General features: G+C 52.0%; 1 protein-coding gene across 5 annotated transcripts in view; it reads right to left on the bottom strand.

Moving 5' to 3' along the window:
• The window catches only part of LOC119977213 (cGMP-dependent 3',5'-cyclic phosphodiesterase), a 440646-nt gene that overhangs the window by 80372 nt on the left and 336557 nt on the right, over positions 1-23717 (bottom strand). For all 5 annotated transcript variants that reach the window (XM_038817928.1, XM_038817926.1, XM_038817924.1 and 2 more), the window contains 3 exons: positions 23251-23362; positions 14200-14239; positions 8592-8655 (listed from right to left, as the gene is read on the bottom strand). In XM_038817928.1, the coding sequence (XP_038673856.1) occupies positions 8592-8655; positions 14200-14239; positions 23251-23362 (216 nt within the window). The remainder of the gene's footprint in view (positions 1-8591; positions 8656-14199; positions 14240-23250; positions 23363-23717) is intronic.

Here is a 23717-nt window from a genome sequence, read left to right as displayed (position 1 = left end):
AGACTCCCTCTTTAACCGGGGTCTCTGACGGAGAGACTCCCTCTTTAACCGGGGTCTCTGACGGAGAGACTCCCTCTTTAACCGGGGTCCCTGATGGAGAGACTCCCTCTTTAACCGGGGTCCCTGACGGAGAGACTCCATCTTTAACCGGGGTCTCTGACGGAGAGGCTCCCTCTTTAACCGGGGTCCCTGACGGAGAGACGCCCTCTTTAACCGGGGTCTCTGACGGAGAGGCTCCCTCTTTAACCGGGGTCCCTGACGGAGAGACTCCCTCTTTAACCGGGGTCCCTGACGGAGAGACGCCCTCTTTAACCGGGGTCCCTGACGGAGAGACTCCCTCTTTGACCGGGGTCCCTGACGGAGAGGCTCCCTCTTTAACCGGGGTCTCTGATGGAGAGACGCCCTCTTTGACCGGGGTCTCTGACAGAGAGGCTTCCTCTTTAACAGTGTCCCAGTGAATCTGTGTAACTGGGGCTGTAGAAAGGGCTTTAACCTAAATAGGGTGGTGGGGGTGGGGGTGGGGGGGGGGGGGGTGTTCAGTTGTAGGGGAAACTAGAAACCCCGATGTAAAGGAGGAGGTCAGAGTGCACATGGAGACATCTATAGACCACCAGCTTTGACAAAGTCATCGGACTCGAAACGTTAGCTCTTTTCTCTCCCTACAGATGCTGCCAGACTTTCTGAGATTTTCCAGCATTTTCCCTTCCGTCTATAGACCACCAACTGCTCCCCCTTTCCCGGATCAATGCACACTCCATACACTCTCTGTGACATTTGAGAGCTACATCATCACTGGTGAAGACCCGAAACCTTGGAGGAGATGTCACTGCCTTGTCTAGTGAGTGTCAAAGCTGCAAACGTTGTCCAACTGTTAGCTGAGCCTGAAACAGATAACCAATCATAGGCTTTCCCTGTGGGAGAATTGTCATCGTTCCAGCCTAATCAACGTGTACTCAACTGAACGACAGAAAGGCTGGAGTGGATTCACGGCACACAGCCATGGAGATGGCATTACATTGCCAGGCCTACCTGATAAATGATACAATTCAGTCACTGCCTAGACTCAGTGGGCACCTGACAGATGAACAGTGCCATGGGCATTATCCCATCTACTTGCTCCCTGTCAGCCATCTATCAGGATGCGTCTGCACTGTTGACCCTCGACCAGGCTCCTCACATCTGCACACTGTCACGGTATAACAGCGTGACTAAGAGGTTGGAATCCAGTCGGGTTGTCAGTGGTTACGGAGCACAGCTTGCTACCTGTGTCATGCAGCGTGAAGCACACCACTGCTATTCTTGATACCCTTGCTGGGGCATATTGCAGAGCACCACCTGAATGATGGAGGGTCCCTGACGGAGAGTCTCCCTCTTTAACCGGGGTCCCTGACGGAGAGACTCCATCTTTAACCGGGGTCCCTGACGGAGAGACTCCCTCTTTAACCGGGGTCCCTGACGGAGAGACTCCCTCTTTAACCGGGGTCTCTGACGGAGAGACTCCCTCTTTAACCGGGGTACCTGACGGAGAGGCTCCCTCTTTAACCGGGGTCTCTGACGGAGAGACTTCCTCTTTAACCGGGGTCTCTGACGGAGAGACTCCCTCTTTAACCGGGGTCCCTGACGGAGAGACGCCCTCTTTAACAGGGGTCCCTGACGGAGAGACGCCCTCTTTAACCGGGGTCCCTGACGGAGAGACTCCATCTTTAACCGGGGTCCCTGACGGAGAGACTCCCTCTTTAACCGGGGTCTCTGACGGGGAGACTCCCTCTTTAACCGGGGTACCTGACGGAGAGACTCCCTCTTTAACCGGGGTCCCTGACGGAGAGACTCCCTCTTTAACCGGGGTCTCTGACGGAGAGACTCCCTCTTTAACCGGGGTCCATGACGGAGAGACTCCCTCTTTAACCGGGGTCCCTGACAGAGAGACTCCCTCTTTAACCGGGGTCTCTGACGGAGAGACTCCCTCTTTAACCGGGGTCCCTGACAGAGAGACTCCCTCTTTAACAGGGGTCCTATTTTAAATGCCGAGTACCTGCCCAATGGTGCTGCTGGTAATGACATGGCTGTTGTTGTTGTTACGCTCTCCCTGGATGGGGGTCATTTTCCACATTTTTGAACGTTAGTCCTTCTCCCCTGGAAGCCCGTCACCGATCTGCATTTGTGGCTGAGATTGATGAGAGAGCTGGGAACTCCTGCCCCTGAAGGAGTTGTGACAGCTGCCAGGGAACCTTGCACACACATGAACGAAGACACCATGGACTCCCGGTGGTGGCCATGGGGCGAGCAGTCGCACATTTGGTGGCTCCCGCGGATTTCTTTTGGTCTTTTCCCCGCCTGACGGGTGACGTATTTGAGAGCAGGAGGTGCAGGAGGTGCCAGGGGGAAGGTTTTACTCCTCTGATGTGGCTGGCGGACGGATCCACGGACAAAGAGTGGGTCAGGGAGGAAAGGGCTGCTGGATGTCTGTGTGTTCTTTAAAGTTTTTGATGGTGGGTTGTTGGGGAGGCAGGTTTTTTTGGTGGGGGGACATTGAGGGTGAAGGCACCTTTAGTTACTCTTTAGGGATGCATGGTTGTGGGCGGGGGGGGGGGGGCCTGGTGGAGGTAGGCAGCTCGCTGGCCTTGGGCGGGGGGCTACCATGCTGGCTGGGTGGGCTAGTTAATGGGAGTGAAGCGGGGGGTTGCCGAAGGCAGGTATGGGGGGGGGGGGGGAGATTCCTGACAAGGGTGTGGTAGGTGTTGCGCAGTTGGAAAGGGATCAATGGCAGTGGACATCCGAGGGTGGGCTTGGTGGGTCACGTGACATGGGCCGGGGGCTGGCTCAACAAGGCATATGGCTGATCGACAGGGGAGGGCAGCCTCCCAACCAAGATGGCCACGTGGGACGTGAGGGGGCTGAATGGGCCGCTCAGATGGCCGCGTGTGTTCGCCCACCTGAGGAGTCTGCAGGGCGGACGTGGCCTTTTTGCAGGAGATGCATTTGAAGCTAGGGGACCAGACGAGGTTGGAGAATGGGTGGGGCAGGTGTTCCACTCGGGGCTACACATGACGACGAGGGGGTTGGTGGTGTTAGTGAATAAGCGGGTGCCGTTCAAGGTGGGGTATGTAGTGGCCAATCCGGGGGGGGGGGTGATATGTGATGGTGAGTGGAACGTTAAATTAGATCATAGAATTTACAGTGCAGAAGGAGGCCATTTGGCCCATCGAGTCTGCAACAGCTCTTGGAAAGAGCAACCTACCCAAGTTCAACACATCCACCCTATCCCTATAACCCAGAAACCCCACCCAACACTAAGGGCAATTTTGGACACTAAGGGCAATTTATCATGGCCAATCCACCTAACCTAACCCATTGGAGGGGATGCCCGTGGTTCTGGTAAACATCTACACCCCAAATCGTGATGATGCAGATTTTATGAGGCCGGTATTAAGGAAGATTCCTGACCTGGACTCGCACTGGTTGATTATTGGAGGCGGGGGCGCGGGGCGGAGGGGGGGGGGGGGGGGGGGGGGGGGGGGGGGGGGGGGGGAGGTTTAATACGGTTACAGAACCAAGCTTGGACCGGTCGAGTCCCAAGTGGGTGGATTTGTGCGTGGCCAGGAGGAGGCAGCGCCCGCAGTGGAGGCTGGAGGTGGGTTGCTGGTGGATGAGGGGGTGTGTGAGTGGGTGAGGGCCGCCATTCGGGGGGTACATAGAGCTCAATGGCATGGGGGAGGCCACTGCCGCCACGTTGTGGGAGGTAATCAATGCAGTGGTTAGCGGGGGGGGGAGTTCATTTCAATTCAGGCGCACAGGGAGAAAAGCAGAGCACGTGCAGATGGCAAGGCTGGTGGGCGAGATTCTGAGGGTGGACTGTTGAAGGAGAGGCAGAAGCTCCTGATGGAGTTTGGGTTGGTGACCACATGGAAGGCGGTGGGGCAGTTATGGAGGGCTAGTGGGGCAGTGTATGAGTACGGGGAGAAGGCGAGTGGAATACTGGCCCGCCTGCTGAGGGAGCAGGAGTTGGCGAGGGAGATTGGCAGAGTGAGGGATAAGGTGGTGATGGAGCCGGAGAGGGTTGGCGTGTTTGAGGCGTGTTACAGAAGGTTATACGAGTCTGAGCCCCTGTCCGGGGGTGGGGGGGGGGGGGATGTGGCGGTTTTGGACGGGCTGCAGTTTCCCACAGTAGAGGAGGAGCTGGTTCAGGGACTGAGGACCCCAAGGGAGGTGATAGACGGTGTAGGGGCGATGCAGGCAGGGAAGGCCCCAGGGCCGGACGGGTTCCCAGAGCAGCTCCATAAGAGGTATGGGGTGGGCCTGGGGCCACTGCTGGTGAGGGTGGATAATGAGGCGAGGGAGAGGGGGGGGGAAACGCCCCCTTACAGAGGGTCGCTGGCTTCCATCTCCCTGACATTCAAGAAAGACAATTATCCGGAGCAGAGCAGGCTGTGCCGCCCAATATCGTTACTGAACGTTGACGCCAAGTTATTGGTGAAGGTGTTGGCCGGGCTGGTGGAGCAGACAGAAGTGGATTTTAAGAAGTGGGATGTGTTGCCGCTGCCGCTGGCGGGGAGGGTGCAGACAGACCGTCAAAATTACCGTGCCGCCTATGTCTCTGTTCGTGTTCCAGACCCTCCCAATCTTCGGCCCTACGTCGTTTTTTTTCAGAAGTTCGATGCGCTGATCTCTGGGTTTGTGTGTGGGGAGGGGGTGAGATCCGCGGGTCAGGAGGGCTTTCCTGGATCGGAGGGGGGGGGGACACGCACTGCCGAACATGATGAATTACTATTGGGCGGCGAGGATCGCTTTGGTTAGGAAATGGGTGGTGAGGGAGGGGCCGGCATGGGGTCGGATGGAGGCGGCACCATGTCGGGGAGCGAGTTTGTTCTCACCAACCAGGTACTCCGTGGGCACAGTGGTGATGTCAGCCCAAAGGGTGTGGGTCAGTGGAGGCTGGTTTGGGACTGGAGGGAGCCTCGGTGTGGGCCCCGATCTGCAATAACCAGATGTTTGAGCCAGGGGGTTGGATGCGAGGCTTTGGGGGTGGCTGCGAGCAGGGATCAAACGATTTGCCGATCTGTTCATTGGGGGGAAATGTGCAAAGTTGGAGGACCTGGAGGAAGAGTACGAATGCCCAGGGGGAACGGTTTTAGATACCTGCAGGTCTTGGTGAGGAGAGAGGTGCCGTCTTTTCCTGGATTACCGCCCCTGGGGTTGCCAGACAAGGTGTTGTCGAGGGACGGGATAGGGGAAGGTGTCCGAGGTCTATAAGGAGTTGATCGATTGGGAGGGGTCCACATGTTTGGGCGTGTCCGAGACGAAGGGGGTTCTGTCTGGGGTTCGCGGACGTCATGTCCGAGTTGCTGGGGACGGAGGTGGTCCAGAGTCCAGAGGTGGCGATAATCGGGGTGTCAAAAGGCCTGGGAGTCCAGGGGGTGGTGAGACAGGCCGACACTCTGGCCTTTGCCTCTCTGATAGCCCGGAGACAGATCTTACTGACATGGAGAGACTCGGGAGCTGCCGAAAGCAGGGGTGTGGGTAGAGACCTGGCGGAATCGCTGAGGCTGGAGAAGGTCCAGTTTGTCCTGAGGGGGTCTGCGGATGGGTTCACCAGGAGGTGGAGGCCATTTATTGATTTCTTTAAGTAGGTTTGATGGGTCAGCAGACGGAGGGAGGGGGGAATGGGGGAGTAAGGGGGTTAAAATGGGGAGGTGGGAGTTGAGGAAAGGGTGGGGGGGGTAGTGGGTGTGGGCTGTTTGTAATGTTGTTGGCTGTTCTGCTTTTGTTCGTTTCTCTGAAAATTCCTTGAATAGAATTTTTTTTTTAAATGAAGGAAGACCTCATCATGGTCACAAGCCACCGGTGCATTGAGTGAGCAGGAGGAGGCCATTTAGCCCATCGATCTGCATTGGCTCGCTGAAAGAACGCTCTACCTAGTCCTATTCCTCCGCCTTACCCCGGTAACCTTGCACATTCTCTCTTTTCAGATAACAATAACAATCGTGGTGAAGACCACGATCGAACCTGCCTCCACCACCCTCTTCGGAAGCTCATCCCAGACTCTAAACATCCTCTGGGCGGGAAAACCTTTCCCTGACATCAATTCTTCTCCTGTGGCCCATCTTTGAATCTGTGCTCCCTGGAGTAGGACCAGTTTCTCCCTATTTACCCCCTCCGTACCCCTCAATATCTTGAATATCTCTATCAAGTCTCCTCTCAGCCTTCGTTTCTCCGAGGGAAGCAATCTCGACCTCTCCAATCTATCCTCATAGCTACAGGTTTATCCCCGGGATCATTATTGTGAATCTCCTCTGTACTCTCTCCAATACCTTCACATCCTTCTAGTATTAGGCCCACAACTGGACACAGTCTATAGATGGGGTATGACTAGTATTTGATATAAATGCAACGTGACCTCCTTACTCTTGTACTCAATGTCCCAACTCGTAAAACCTAAGACACTAAACACTTTATTAACTGCTCTCTCAACCTGCCCTGCCACATCCAATGACATATGTACACATACGCCAAGGTCCCTCTGTTCTTGCACCTCCTATAGACTTTCCCTTTAGTTCATTTCTGTCTCTCCATATTCTTCCTGCCAAAATGAATCACCTCACACGTGTCTGCACTGGACTTCATCTGCCGCTTGTCTGCCCAATCCGCCAATAGGCCGATGTCCTTCTGAAGTTCGTAACAAGACTATCCTCGCCACAGTCGTCAACGATTCCAATCTCCATCCTCAAATTTTCAAATCATGGTGTGTCAGACAGAGTTCCTGATGATTCCTGGAAATATCTGGAGGGGCTGACGTTGAGAGTGACCGTCAGCTTCACAGTCACTGGCAGGGCATGGTGGGTGGTGTGCGCGGGGGTGGGGGGAGGTGGGATTTGATGGATTGTGGCTCCAGTTGATGCTGGTCCATTGATCTGTCAACATGTCACAGCCAAGCCTCAATCAACCTTCGACACTGGTTCTCGTCATACTGAGGTAGGATGTCCCAGGTCGGCGCACGCGGCCCTCAGGGCAGTGCCCGCTGGTTCTGCCTCTTCTCCTCCGTACGGGTGCAGGGGGCAGGTGGTGTGTGTGTGTGTGTGGGGGGGTGAGGGTGACATGTCCATCTTCCACCTTCCTTTGCTCGACGCATTATCTCTCCTCCTCCAGCACAAAACTGTTCCTGGCACCTGAGTGCATAAGTCAGATGGGGGCAAACCGATTGCCCTGTGAGACCAGGGGTCCCCCCCCCCCTCCCCTCTGTGAGACCAGGGGGCCCACCGCTCCCCTCCCCCACTCTGTGAGACCAGGGTCCCCACCGCTCCCCTCCCCCACTCTGTGAGACCAGGGTCTCCACCCTCCCCCTCCCTTGAGAGGACAGGTTGGCATTTACTTTGTGCCACTTCTGGAGCACTAAATATCATTTTCAAGTAAATTCCATGGGCTTAACCGACCTCGCTAACGAATCCAAGGAAAGACACTGTGGTAGTATGACTAGGGAGATTACGGTACCCTAGAACCAAGCTGCCATTGGTGCAGAAGACTCGCTGCCCATTGGCCCAGGCAAGTCATGTGCCTCTCTGCCAATTGGCTGAGGCTAGTCATGTGCCTCCCCGCCGATTGGCTGAGAGGTAGGTAGCTCCGCCTACGAGGCGGGGTATAAGAACCCGTACCGGCTGGCAGTCGGCCTTTCTCTGTACGTCTACTGCCGGGCACATATCTAGTATATTAAATAAAGCCTGTCGTTTGGAACTACCTCTCGCCTCGTGTCCGATTGATGGGTGCATCAGACACCAAGTTGGGATCTGCTCTGACCAGGTCCGCTTTGCACCAGCCGAGTTCCACGCTCCCAGCATCCCAAAATCTAACCAGTGCGGAAGCACGTGCTGATTTAAATTGCAAGCTGCCTCACGTAAAAGGTGCACGTGTGAAATGAGCCCCACGAAGATGAGGCTTGCCGTGTGCGGCGGGTGGGATTTGTGATTTTCAGACGATTCCGCTATTGTCGCCACGACAGAGAGGCTCTCTGTCAGCGGGAAACTCCGGGTCTAGCTCACAGGCTGAGGATAGGATGCTGCCAACTCTGGGTGGCAGAGGATCGAGCCCCTTGCACACGATCAGAACACAGCAATGCCCTTTACAGCCAATGAGGTACTTTTGAAGTGTCACTGTTGTAAAATGGGAAATGTAGCAGCCAATGTTCACACTGCAAGATTCCACAAACAGTAAATAGATAAGGATCGTACGATCTATTGGTTGGGGGATAATTACTGCCCAGGGCACCAATATCTCCTGCTTTTCCTCAAAATAGCACTGTGGGATCTTTCAATTCCACCTGAGCTGCCAGCTGGTAAACACCCGGCTGGTCTCCTGATAATCCCTGAGAAGTTCCTGAGGTACAGAAGTGGAAAAACGGGCCTCAGCTTAATATCTCACCTCAAGAGGTAGCACTTCCTCAATACCCTCTGGAATGGGTCAGCCTACATTCTGGGCCCAAGTCTTGGGAGTGTGATTAGAACCCACAATACCTGCTCCAGAGGGGAGCGGGGTACGCCCCCACCCTGTCCCACTGACACCTTGGCATTGTGATCGCAAAGCCCCGTGGTTGTCAGACTCACCTCTCTGCGTTGGTCAGGTTGCGTGCTTCCTGGATGATTTCTTGCAGCAGGACTGAGACGTTATCTGAAAAAAAGCCAAAAGTCAGCGACTGAGGGACAAACTTGTCAAAGAGAGACACCCCCCAATTTATTGTGCCACTTTCCAAAGCTCCAGAATAGTCCCACAGACATTTGGTATCGTTCTGTAACCCACCCGAGTGACCCCGTAGTCTGTATAAGGCTCTGGTCAGACCCCATTTGGAAATCGCTTATTGTCACGAGTAGGCTTCAATGAAGTTACTGTGAAAAGCCCCTAGTCGCCACATTCCGGCGCCTGTCCGGGGAGGCTGGTACGGGAAGTATTTGGAGCATTTGGAGTATTGTGAGCAATTTTGGGCCCCGTATCTAAGGAAGGATGTGCTGGGGCCTTGGAAAGGGTCCAGAGGAGGTTCACAAGAATGATCCCTGGAATGAAGAGCTTGTCGTATGAGGAGCGGTTGAGGATTCTGGGTCTGTACTTGTTGGAGTTTAGAAGGATGAAGGGGGGGAATCATATTGAAACTTACAGGATACTGCGAGGCCTGGATAGAGTGGACGTGGAGAGGATGTTTCCACTTGTAGGAAAACTAGAACCAGAGGGCACCATCTCAGACTAAAGGGACGATTCTTTAAAATAAAGATGAGGAGGAATTTCTTCAGCCAGAGGGTGGTGAATCTGTGGAACTATTTGCCGCAGAAGGCTGTGGAGGCCAAATCACTGAATGTCTTTGAGACAGAGATAGATAGGTTCTTGATTAATAAGGGGATCAGGGGTTATGGGGAGAAGGCAGGAGAATGGGCATGGGAAACATATCAGCCATGATTGAATGGTGGAGCAGACTCGATGGGCCGAATGGCCTAATTCTGCTCTTATGTCTTATGGTCTTATATCAGAACAGGACACGAAGGGCGGCCCGGTAGCACAGTGGTTAGCACTGTTTCTTCACAGCGTCAGGGACCCGGGTTCGATTCCCGGCTTTGGTCACTGTCTGAGCGGAGTCTGCACGTTCTCCCCGTGTCTGTGTGGGTTTCCTCCGGGTGCTCCGGTTTCCTCCCACAAGCCCTGAAAGATGTGCTGTTAGGTGAATTGGACATTCTGAATTCTCCCTCTGTGTACCCGAACAGGCGCCGGAATGTGGCGACTAGGGGCTTTTCACAGTAACTTCATTGTAGTGTTAATGTCAGCCTACTTGTGGCACTAATAAAGATTAACATTATTATTTGTGATAGATAACAGGGTAGTGATATAAAAAACAAATTTTCCATCTTGGGTTGAGAGCAGGGAACCAATTCCTTTTTTCAGCAGCCAACCCAGTGTATTTACAGTGGAGGAGGAGGCTCCTTGACCATTGTGTCTCTGTGGATCAATAAAGAGCTATCGTGTGGGGATGCAGTGGTGTGGTGATATTGTCACTGGGCTGGTGATCCAGAGATCCAGGCAAATACTCTGGGGACCCGGGTTCAAATCCCACCATGGCAAATGGTGGAAAACTGAATCCAATAAATATTCCCCAGGAAATATGTCCTTACCCGGTCCGGCCGACACGTGACTCCACATTCCCAGCAATGAAGTTGATTCTTAAACACCCTCGGAAATGGCGTAATCAAACCACTCAGTTGTGTCAGACCTCGACAAAAACACCGCATAGGCCACCCCACATTGACCTCAGCCCTGGAATCGACAACAGCCCCGTTGACTCTGTAAAATCCTCCTTACTAACATCTGGGGGCGTGTGCCGAAGTTGGGAGAGCTGTCTCATAGACTAGTCAAACATCAGCCTGACATAGTCATACTCACAGGATCATACCTTACAGAATGTCCCAGACACCCCTATCACCATTGTCTCACCGGCAGGGCAGACCCAGCAGAGGTGGCGACACAGTGGTATACAGTCGGGAGGGAGTTACCTGGCGAGCCCTCAATGTCGACTCCACCCATGATGTCTCATGGCTTCAGGTTAAACATGAGCAAGGAAACCTCCAGCTGATTACCACGTACTGTCCATTGTCAGTTGAGGAAGTGCACAAGGCAAGGACACAGAATGTGGGTGAGGGATTTCAAATGGCTCGGTTAATACCATTACTGATCACTTACTCAGCAATAACCTGCTCACCGACACTCGGTTCCACCAGGGTCACTCAGCTCCTAACCTGGTTCAAACATGGACAAAAGAGCTGAACTCCAGAGGTGAGGTGAGAGTGACTGCCCTTTGACATCAAGGCAGCATTTGATCGGGTATGGCATCAAGGAGCCCCAGCTAAACTGGAGTCAATGGGAATCAGGGGGGGAAACTCTCCGCTGGTTGGAGTCATACTGGCACAAAGGAAGATGGTTGTGGTTCCTCAGGGTCGTGCCCAACCATCTTCAGCCACTTCATCCAACATAAGGTCAGATGTAGGGGTGTTTGCGGATGACTGCACAATGTTCAGCACCATTTGCGATTCCTCAGATAATGAGGTAGTCCATGTCCAAATGCAGCAAGACCTGGACAGTATCCAGGCTTGGGGCTGACAAGTGGCAAGTTACATTCACACCACACAAGTGCCAGGCAATGACCATCTCCTACAAGAGAGAATCTAACCTCTTGATACTCAATGGCTTTACCATCGCTGAATCCCCCACAGTCAACATCCTGTTGGGTTAACATTAACCAGAAACTAAGCTGGAATAGCCACATTAATACTGTGGCGACAACAGCTGTTCAGAGGCTGGGAATCCTGCGGCGAGTAACTCACCTCCTGACCCCCCAAAGCATGTCCACCATCTACAAGGCACAAGTCAGGAGTGTGATGGAATACTCTCCACTTGCCTGGATGAGCGCAGCTCCAACAACACTCAAGAAGCTCAACACCATCCAGGACAAAGCAGCCCCACTTGATTGGCTCCCCCTTCCACAAACATTCACTCCCTCCACCCACCGACGCACAGTAACAGCCGTGTGTACCATCCACAAGATGCACTGCAGTAACTCACCCAGGTTCCTTAGGCAGCACCTTCCAAACCCACAACCGCTACCATCTAGAAGACACATGGGAACCCAAACCCTGGAGGTTCCTCTCCAAGCCTTACACCACCCTGATTTGGAAATATATCGGCCGTTCCTTCACTGTAGCTGGGGCAACATCCTGGAACTCCCTCCCTAACTGCACTGTGGGTGTACCTACAGCACACGGACTGCAACGATTGAAGAAGGCAGCTCACCACCACCTTCTCAAGGGCAATTGTGGATGGGCAACACATGCTGACCTAGCCAGCGACGCTCACATCTCAAATGATTTTAAAGAAACTAACATTCGCCCCTAGGCCAGAGCCATGGAGGTTACCCCTCAGGTACCTCTTCCCCTGCCTCCAACCCCTTTCCATCAGGTCAGCAAATTACTCAACTGCCCTCGAATCATTCAACCAATTACTCTAAATCTCTGCCCCCTGGTTACTGATCACAATGCAATGGAAGGAGATTCTTTCTCATTTACCATGCCGATTTTCTTATTCCTCCGAGGGATGTGGTGTCGCAGGCTTGGCTAACATTTGTTGACCTTCAACTGAGTGATTTGCTCGGCCGTTTCATCGGGGCACCCAAGAGTGATCCACATCGCTGTGGGGTCTGGAGTCACATGTAGGCCAGACCGGGTAAGGACGGCAGATTTCCTTCCCTAAAGGACATCAGTGAACCAGATGGGTTTTTTACGATAATCGATGATAGTTTCACGGTCACCGTCACTGAGACTAGCTTTACATTCCTGATTTATTCATTCCACCAGATGCCGTGGTGGGATTTGAACCCATTTGCTTGGGGCGTGGGGATTACTACTGTAGTCCTGAGGCGCTGTCATTACCCACCACTGTTTCTCCCCACCCCCTGCCGCCACTTTCGAGGCTGCTCAAAACACCTCAATTAAACCCCCCCCCCCCCCCCCCCCCCCCCCCCGCCCCAGCCTCCTCGGTTCTGAAGAAGCTGGAACCGTCCTTCATGGTGACCCCACGTCAAGGTGTCACTGGCACCCTGAGGAGGCCGAGATCGGAAAATCTGCTGTATCAAAGACAAAGAGCCAGGAGCGGCGGGAAGAACATAAATAGCATTCAATAACAATCAGATGGAAATGATGTTCCTCTTTATCGGAGTGGCAAGGCATTAGCATAACATGAACAAATAAATGAAATTTCCTCAGCCTCTTCACAGCTCCAAGCGCAGGGTAACCAAAATAATACAAATTAGACAAAATGAGGCTGACAAACCCAATGTATCACAAAATAAAAGAGAGAGCTCCCAGATAGACGCCGTATCCCAGCAAGGTGCTCAGCGAGACATCAGTAACTGGAGAAGAAGGTCAAATATTAAATACTACTGGATACCTACCAACGTCGCACAGTGGCAGCCGTGTGTACCGTCGGTAAGGTCCATTGCAGTAACCCGCCAAGGTTCCTGAGGCAGCATCTTCCAAACCCACAACCATCTTAAAGGACAAGGGCAGCAGATACCTGGGAACCCCACCACCTGGAGGTTCCCCTCCAAGTCACTCACCACCCTGATATGGAAAAATATCTGCCGTTCCATCACCGTCGATGGGTCAAACGCCTGGAACCCCCTCCCTAACAGCACAGTGGGCATACCTACCATCTCGAAGGACAAGAGCAGCAGATACCTGGGAACCCCACCACCTGGAGGTTCCCCTCCAAGCCTCACACGGTCCTGACTTGGAAAAATATCGGCCGTTCCTTCACTGCCGCTGGGTCGAAATCCTGGGAACTCCCTCCCTAACAGCACTGTGGGTGGACCTACACCACATGGACTGCAGCGGTTCAAGAAGGCGGCTCACCACCTCAGAATGAGCCCACAAATCCAACAGTCCACCTGCAGATAGACCCTCGGGGGGGGGTCTGATCACTCGGCCATGGTGGTCGACATGGGGGCGGGGCAGGGGGGGGGGGGGGGTGAACATGGGTTGCCAACGTTCCCCAGGATTGCTCCAGAGCCTCCAAGAACTGAAACTGATTTCCGGGACACAGCTGCCCGCAAAGACAGCCAGGGAGAAAGTTAACGGAAATTGTTAATTCCCTGTGATCATTTTGTATTTAATGGAAGAAAACAAAGTGAAAAATGGTGGCGGGGAGGCAAAATGACTGAGAGGTAACCATGGATACGACCCAGGAAGAGTTTGGCTCTGTCCTAATTGGCTGCGGGATACCATGGGAATGTCTGGGTCAGGTGACCAATGGTGGAAGAATGGGAGGGGGGGGAGGCCTGGGGTGGGGTAGTCATGTGACAAAGCCTCCAGGAATACATGAGTTGGCAAGGTGTTGGGGGAGGGAAATGGGCTGTGTGCAGTTCGAGTTGGGAGGTCCAACTCAAGTCCCGTGGGTTTCAGAAGCGAACTCCACACGGAGAGGTTTCCTTCACCCAAAACTGAACCCCCTCCACCATCCCCTAACCCCCACCAGCGCCTCGGACCCTCTCTGACATCTCCCGCCTCTAGCTGGCTGTATACTCTTCACCAGGTACCCCCATTCCACCTCCAATCAAGGTTACTGGGTGTTGTGGATTTGCTCTTTTTACATTTCACTTATGACAGGTTAAACAGACTTAATTACCCAAATGTGTGAAGAGATTCCTCGCAACTTGGAGTAGAGCCTGCAGAGAGATAGAGAGAGAAAACAATTGGCGTCAGTACAGGTTTGGTGGGTGTTTGGACCTCGACCCAGAGTTAAAGGACACACAGTTGAATCATATCAGCTCTCTATCTTATTCCATAAGGTGGAGATGCCAGCGTTGGACTGGGGTGAGCACAGTAAGAAGTCTGACAACACCAGTGTAAAGTCCAACAGGTTTGTTTCAAACACAAGCTTTTGGAGCACTGCTCCTTCCTCAGGTATGACCTCTTCATTCTCCTGAGGAAGGAGTACTGCTCTGAAAGCTCGTGTTTGAAACAGACCTGTTGGATTTTAACCTGGTGTTGTAAGCCTTCTTACTGTGCTTATTTCATAAGGTCATTCCTCTCACTGCCTCTCTGAGGGTCCCAGTGCTGTGAGCGCTCACTCTGATCAGGGGCACTGGGCACATCCCCAGTGTTGGCTTCAGTCATGAAGCACACACACAAACACACTCACATACACACACACTCACACACACTCACATACACACACACTCACATACACTCACATACACACACTCACACACATACTCACACACACAAACACACTCACATACACATTCACATTCGGGGCCTCACGGTAGCATGGTGGTTAGCATCAATGCTTCACAGCTCCAGGGTCCCAGGTTCGATTCCTGGCTGGGTCACTGTCTGTGTGGAGTCTGCACGTCCTCCCCGTGTGTGCGTGGGTTTCCTCCGGGTGCTCCGGTTTCCTCCCACAGTCCAAAGATGTGCGGGTTAGGTGGATTGGCCATGCTAAATTGCCCGTAGTGTAAGGTTAATGGGGGGATTGTTGGGTTACGGGTATACGGGTTACGTGGGGTTAAGTGGGGTGATCATTGCTCAGCACAACATCGAGGGCCGAAGGGCCTGTTCTGTGCTGTACTGTTCTATGTTCTACACACACACTCACATACACACACACTCACATCACACACACTCACATATACACACTCACATACACACTCACACACATATACACACATACACACACACACATTTACATACACACATACACATATTCACACACACACATACATACACACTCACACACACATACTCACATACACACTCACACACATTCACATACACACACAAATACACATACACATACACATATTCACACACACATACTCACATACACACACACCCACATACACACATACACACACGTACATACTCACACACACACTCACACACACACACACATACTCACACACACACTCACATACACACTCACACACACTCACATACATACTCACATGCAGACACTCACACCGTACATACACTCATACACGCACACACACTCATACACACACACTCCCGCACACACCCATACGCACACAAACACACTCTCGTGCACACACATGTGCACACACACACTCACACACACACACTCACATCCAAACACTCTCGCACTCACATATACACACGCTCACACACACACATGCTCACATACACACTCACTTACATGCTCACATACACACACATTCACATACACACACACTCACATTACACACTCACAAACACACTCGCACACTTATACACATACACACACATTTTCGCACACACACACTCACACACAGACTCACACAAAACACACACACTCGCACACATACACACGCACTCACTCACACATGCACACACACTCACTCACACACACACTCACTCACACACATACTCACACACACACTAGCTCTTTCTCACGGAAACCCACTCAAACAGTCACACACACACTCACACACACAGACAGACTCTCACACTCACACAAACACACACACACACGCTCACACACACACACGCTCACACACACACTCATTCTCCTGAGGAAGGAGTACTGCTCTGAAAGCTCGTGTTTGAAACAGACCTGTTGGATTTTAACCTGGTGTTGTAAGACTTCTTACTGTGCTTATTTCATAAGGTCATTCCTCTCACTGCCTCTCTGAGGGTCCCAGTGCTGTGAGCGCTCACTCTGATCAGGGGCACTGGGCACATCCCCAGTGTTGGCTTCAGTCATGAATCACACACTCACACACACTCACATACACACACACTCACATACACACACTCACACACACAAACACACTCACATACACATTCACATTCGGGGCCTCACGGTAGCATGGTGGTTAGCATCAATGCTTCACAGCTCCAGGGTCCCAGGTTCGATTCCTGGCTGGACATCTGTGGACTTTTTGAAGGAGGAGGGTCCGACTTGACCGACCATCTCGGTAGCAAAAATCAGGGCCACACACACTCAAACACACATTTACACACACACTCAAACTCATACTCAAACTCACACTCACACACACACTCAAACCCACATTTACACACACACTCAAACTCACACACACATTCAAACTCACATTCAAACTCACACACACTCAAACTCACACTCACACACACAAACTCACACACACATTCAAACTCACATTCAAACTCACACACACTCAAACTCACACTCACACACACTCAAACTCACACACACACTCAAATTCACACAAAGACACTCACAAACACTCAAACTCACTCACGCTCAAACTCACACTCAAACTCACACCCACGCACACACTCACACACACACAAACTCTCACACACATACTACACACTCATACTCAAACTCACACTCACACACACACTCAAACCCACATTTACTCACATTCAAACTCACACACACTCAAACTCACACTCACACACACTCAAACTCACACACACACACTCAAATTCACACAAAGACACTCACACACACTCAATCTCACACTCAAACTCACACCCACGCACACACTCACACACACACAAACTCTCACACACATACTACACACTCAAACTCAGACTCACACTCAATCTCACATTTACACACACTTAAACTCACACTCAAACTCACATTCATACACATACTCAAATTCACACTCACACACACACTCAGACCCACATTTACACACACACTTAAACTCACACTCACATTTACACACACACTCAAAATCACATTTACACACACACACTCAAACTTACACTCAAATTTGCATAAACACTCAAACTCACACACACAGAAACTCACACACTCAAACTCACTCACATTTTCATACACACACTCAAACTCACGTTTACACACACACTCAAACTCACATTCACATAAACACAACCTCACACACACTCAAACTCACACACTCAAACCCACACTCACATTTACATATAAACACTCAAACACACATTCATGCACACACACTCAAACTCACATTCTCAATCTCACACTTACACATTCACACACACCCAAACTCACTCGTACATTTACACACACACACTCAATCTCACACATTTACACAATTTACATACACACGCTCAAACTCACATTCTCAAACTCACACTGACACATTCACACACTCTCAAACTCACTCGCACATTTACACACAGATGTAATCTCACACATTTACACCATTTACACACATAGTCAAACTCACACATTTACACTATTTACACACACTCAATCACACACATTTACACCATTTACATACACAGTCAAACTCACACATTTACACACAGATGCACACGCTCAACTCACATGTTTACATACGTGCACATTTACACACATGGACACTCACGCATTTCACACTCACGCATTTACATATCCACTCAAACTCACACTCACATGTACACATTTGCACACATGTACATATTTACACACATGTATTTCTAATAGAACAGAGGGGTGAAATAGGCTCCTCCTGCACTTCCTCTGGTGCAAGCTACCTTTGACCATAGCTCTTTACTGGGAGATCTGTAGAGGGACAGGTAGTACTGAGGAAGCAGGGGGACTGCAGAAGGATTTGGACAGGCTAGGAGAGTGGGCAATGAAGTGGCAAATGAAATACAATGTGGAAAAGTGTGATGCTATGCACTTTGGAAGGAGGAATTTAGGCATAGACTATTTTCTAAATGGGGAAATGCTTCGGAAATCAGAAGCACAAAGGGACTTCGGAGTCCTTGTTCATGTGTCCCTTAAAGTTAACGTGCATGTTCAGTTGGCAGTTAAGAAGGCAAATGCAATGTTAGCATTCATGTCGAGAGGGCTAGAATACAAGAGCAGGGATGTACTTCTGAGGCTGTATAAGGCTCTGGTCAGACCCCATTTGGAGTATTGTGAACAGTTTCGGGCCCCGTATCTAAGGAAGGATGTGCTGGCCTTGGAAAGGGTCCAGAGGAGGTTCACAAGAATGATCCCTGGAATGAAGAGCTTGTTGTATGAGGAACGGTTGAGGACTCTGGGTCTGTATTCGTTGGAGTTGAGAAGGATGAGGGGAGATTTTATTGAAACTCACAGGATACTGCGAGGTCTGGATAGAGTGGACATGGAGAGGATGTTTCCACTTGTAGGAAAAACTAGAAGCAGAGGACACAATCTCAGACTAAAGGGACGATCCTTTAAAACAGATGAGGAGGAATTTCTTCAGCCAGAGGGTGGTGAAACTGTGGAACTCTTTGCCGCAGAAGGCTGTGGAGGCCAAATCACTGAGTGTCTTTAAGACAGAGATAGATAGGTTCTTGATTGATAAGGCGATCAGGGGTTATGGGGAGAAGGCAGGAGAATGGGGATGAGAAAAATATCAGCCATGATTGAATGGCGGAGCAGACTGGATGGGCCGAGTGGCCTAATTCTGCTCCTATGTCTTATGGTCTCTTATGGGAGCTTAGCTTATTATTCATTATGACAAAACTTACATTTTTCTCTGACTATTAACATTATTAACACATCAAAAGCCCCAAGGTGCTTTACAGGAGGGCCAAACATGTTTTGACCAGGAGATAACAGGATAGATGACCAAAATCTTGGTCAAATGAGGTTGAAAGTGGGATGCGGAAATCCTGAGAGGTTTATCAGGCGATTCCAAAAGCTGCCCAGACAGCTGTACACATGGCTGCCCACGGAGGAATGATTAAAATCCTGCTCAAGAGACCAGGACTGGAGGAGCGCAGAGGTCTCGGAGGGTTGTAGGCGCTGGAGGAGGTTGCAGAGATAGGGCAGGGTGGAAGAATAGACCATGGGGGGGGGGGGATTTGAAAACACAGGTGAGAATTTTCAAATCCAGGCGTTGCCGAGGCACTCCAGCAGCTGCTGAAGATCCCACACAAATCCCTGATGTTAATTATGCCTGGGAGCGCAGGTAGGGCCTGTCAGAGGCAATTTGATTGTTGCGGCTGCCTGGTGCTGTCTCCCGCGGGCCGTGAGGACTATCTTGGGGAAACTCGAAACCTTTCACAAAAAAGCAAGCTTCCTCCCGGTGCTATCTGGGGTGCCCTCAACTGCGAAGGAGCGCGTTACGCAGGAGGGAGCATCCAGGATCCAGGAGAAAGGCGAAATGAAAATCGCTTATTGTCACGAGTGGGCTTCAATGAATTTACTGTGAAAAGCCCCTAGTCGCCACATTCCGGCGCCTGTTTTGGGAGGCTGGCACGGGAATCGAACCGTGCTGCCGGCCTGCCTTGGTCTGCTTTCAAAGCCAGCAATTTAGCCCAGTGTGCTGAACCAATACCGCGGGGGAGTGTAGCTCGAGAAGGCACATTAAGTGAAGGGAGTTGAGAGTGGAATGGGACAGCTGAGGCACCGAGTTTAAATGGAATGGAGAGAATTCGATATATTTACAGAGTGAGAGGTTTGGAGGTATGGGACTGAGGGGTGAGGCGAGAGGGTGGGTAGGTGGGATCTGGGGAAGAAAGCAGGTAAGTAGGAACTGAAGGATTGTGGAGAGACAGTGACGGAGATGTCAACGGACCTGTAATCCCGAGGCCCAGGCTCATGCTCTGGGAGACTGGTTCAAATCCCACCACGGGAGCTGGTGAAATTTAAATTAAATTAATCAACCTGGGATATAATCTCAGTGATGGTGACCGTGGAACTATCATCGAATGTTGTAAAAATCCAACTGGATAGAAACACATCCGCTGGCAGGCAAGTTAATGGCGGAGACAGAATGGGGCCTTTCCCCACTGAGGGGTTCTTTCCAGAATTCTTTCCCAGGGCTGAACAGGCTGGGGAGTCACACTGGCACAGAGTCTGGCACAGAGTCTGGCACAGAGTCTGGACACGGATCTCAACCCATAGTCAGAGGAAGCGTTTTTAAAGTTGCTGGGTTTGCACATGGGTCCTTCCAGAGTTTGGGGCCTTGAAGTAGCTCACCTGGAGGAAGCCTGCCTTTTTGTGAAAGGTTTCGAGTTTCCCCCAAGACAGATGGATAGTCCTCCTGGCCCGCAGGAGACTGCTCCAGACAGCCGCAATAATCAAACTGCCTCTGACAGGCCCCTGCCCCCGCTCCCAGGCATAATTAATGTCAGGGATTTGTGTGGGACCTTCAGCAGCTGCGAGACTGCTTCTGAATCATCCCCTGCCGTTCAGCTCGTCAACACCTGGATTTCAACATTCTCATCCTCGTTTTCATTGAATTCACAGAATTTACAGTGCAGAAGGTGGCCATTCGGCCCAACGGGTCTGCACCAGCTCTTTGAAAGAGCACCTTACCCAAGCCCACAACCCCACCCTATCCCCATAACCCAGTAACCCCACCCAACACTAAGGGCAATTTTGGACACTAAGGGCAATTTAGCATGCCCAATCCACCTAACCGGCACATCTTTGGACTGTGGGAGGAAACCGGAGCACCCGGAGGAAACCCACGCAGACACGGGGAGGACGTGCAGACTCCGCACAGACAGTGACCCAAGCCGGGAATCGAACCTGGGACCCTGGAGCTGTGAAGCAATTGTGCTAACCACCGTGCTACCGTGCTGCCCAAATCCCTCCATCCCTCCCTTTTCCCTGTCCTATCCCTCAAATCTCCTCCAGGCCGCAGCCCGATGGGAGGAATTGTCCCCACACCCCTCACGGCGGGTTTGGTGCCGGGGGTGGGGGTGGGGGTGGGTGGTAAAGCTTTGGTAATCTCTGAGGTAGGGGCCTCAGATAATGAATCTGTTCAAAGCAGAGATCAATAGATTTCTCGATACCAATGGCAAGAAGGGATACTGGGATTGTACAGGAAGATGGTGTTTTGGTCGATCAACCACGATCTAATTAAACTGTGGGGCAGGCTCAGGGGGCTGAATGGCCTGCTCCTGCACCGACATTCCCATGTTGTAATACAGGAAACATGGCAGCAAATTTGTGCACAGCAAGCTCCAACAACAGAACTGTGATAGTGACTGAACATCCTCTTTCTCAGTGTTGGTGACTGAAAATTGCCTATTGGCCCAGGGCCCCAGGAAACCCTCCCCGGCTGTCCGACAAAGGGGCAGGGATCATTTTGTATCATTGATTTAGTCTCGGCATCTCAGAAAGACAACATCTTCACCAGTGCAGCACTCCCTCAGTACTGACCCTCTGACAGTGCGGCACTCCCTCAGTACTGACCCTCTGACAGTGCGGCACTCCCTCAGTACTGACCCTCTGACAGTGCGGCACTCCCTCAGTACTGACCCTCTGACAGTGCGGCACTCCATCACTACTGACCCTCTGACAGTGCGGCTCTCCCTCAGTACTGACCCTCTGACAGTGTGGCACTCCCTCAGTACTGACCCTCTGACAGTGCAGCACTCCCTCAGTACTGACCCTCTGACAGTGCGGCACTCCCTCAGTACTGACCCTCTGACAGTGCAGCACTCCCTCAGTACCGACCCTCTGACAGTGCGGCACTCCCTCAGTACTGACCCTCTGACAGTGCAGCACTCCCTCAGTACTGACCCTCTGACAGTGCGGCACTCCCTCAGTACTGACCCTCTGACAGTGCAGCAGTCCCTCAGTACTGACCCTCTGACAGTGCAGCACTCCCTCAGTACTGACCCTCTGACAGTGCGGCGCTGCCACAGTACTGACCCTCTGACAGTGCTGCACTCCCTCAGTACTGACCCTCTGACAGTGTGGCACTCCCTCAGTACTGACCCTCTGACAGTGCGGCACTCCATCACTACTGACCCTATGACAGTGCGGCTCTCCCTCAGTACTGACCCTCTGACAGTGCAGCACTTCCTCAGTACTGACCCTCTGACAGTGCAGCACTCCCTCAGTACTGACCCTCTGACAGTGCAGCACTCCCTCAGTACTGACCCTCTGACAGTGCAGCACTCCCTCAGTACTGACCCTCTGACAGTGCTGCACTCCCTCAGTACTGACCCTCTGACAGTGCAGCGCTCCCTCAGTGCTGACCCTCTGACAGTGCGGCACTCCCTCAGTACTGACCCTCTGACAGTGCAGCAGTCCCTCAGTACTGACCCTCTGACAGTGCAGCACTCCCTCAGTACTGACCCTCTGACAGTGCAGCACTCCCTCAGTACCGGCCCTCTGACAGTGCAGCGCTCCCTCAGTACTGACCCTCTGACAGTGCAGTACTCCCTCAGTACTGACCCTCTGACAGTGCAGCGCTCCCTCAGTACTGACCCTCTGACAGTGCGGCACTCCCTCAGTACTGACCCTCTGACAGTGCAGTGCTCCCTCAGTACTGACCCTCTGACAGTGCAGCACTCCCTCAGTACTGACCCTCTGACAGTGCAGCACTCCCTCAGTACTGACCCTCTGACAGTGCAGCACTCCCTCAGTACTGACCCTCTGACAGTGCGGCACTCCCTCAGTACTGACCCTCTGACAGTGCGGCACTCCCTCAGTACTGACCCTCTGACAGTGCAGCGCTCCCTCAGTACTGACCCTCTGACAGTGCAGCACTCCCTCAGTACTGACCCTCTGACAGTGCAGCACTCCCTCAGTACTGACCCTCTGAGAGTGCAGCACTCCATCAGAACTGCTGTGTGACTTAAGCCTGGATTTTATCCTGAGGTCTCTGGATTGAGACTCAGACCCACACCGTCGTGGCTGGGTGACCATCCCACTGCGCTGCAGGTGGCTGACGCGCCCTGGTACCTGGGCAGGGTTGGGTCGGATGTGCTGTTTCATGGGAGATGGGGTCAAACATGAAGAAAGCGATGGAGTCCGTGAGCATATGAGATAAGTCACCTGACATTCCGTCTTCAGTTTCCGCTCCTTCTGAACGGACATGGTGCTCGTCAGGACAGTTGCCGTGTAGCGGAAGCAATGCTGGATCTTTTGTTCGTCCACTTCAGTGAAACTACAGGAAAAGAGGGAATACACAGTTGGAAATTTTACCTGCTTTGCCAGACTTCTTTTTCCCACTTTCCCAGTGATTGGTTCACAAGGAAACGAGAGATAGGAGCAGGTGTACGAGCCAAGCGGCCACCGAGCCTGCTGCAATATTCACAGTTCTGTTACAGCACAGAAGGCCATTCGGCCCATCGCCTCTGCACCAGCTCTCCAGAGGAGGCATTCACCTCGTTCTATTCCCCGTAACCCTAAATACTCTTCCTTCTCTGATAATCATCTTCACTACAATCGAGGCTGATCTCCGACTTCCACTCCATTTTCCCGCCTGCTCCCCACATCCCGTGATTCCCGAAAGACCAAAT

The sequence above is a fragment of the Scyliorhinus canicula genome, chromosome 14, assembly GCF_902713615.1.
Source record: "Scyliorhinus canicula chromosome 14, sScyCan1.1, whole genome shotgun sequence".
Lineage (NCBI taxonomy): Eukaryota > Metazoa > Chordata > Chondrichthyes > Carcharhiniformes > Scyliorhinidae > Scyliorhinus > Scyliorhinus canicula.
This window is presented reverse-complemented; position numbering and strand designations above follow the sequence as displayed.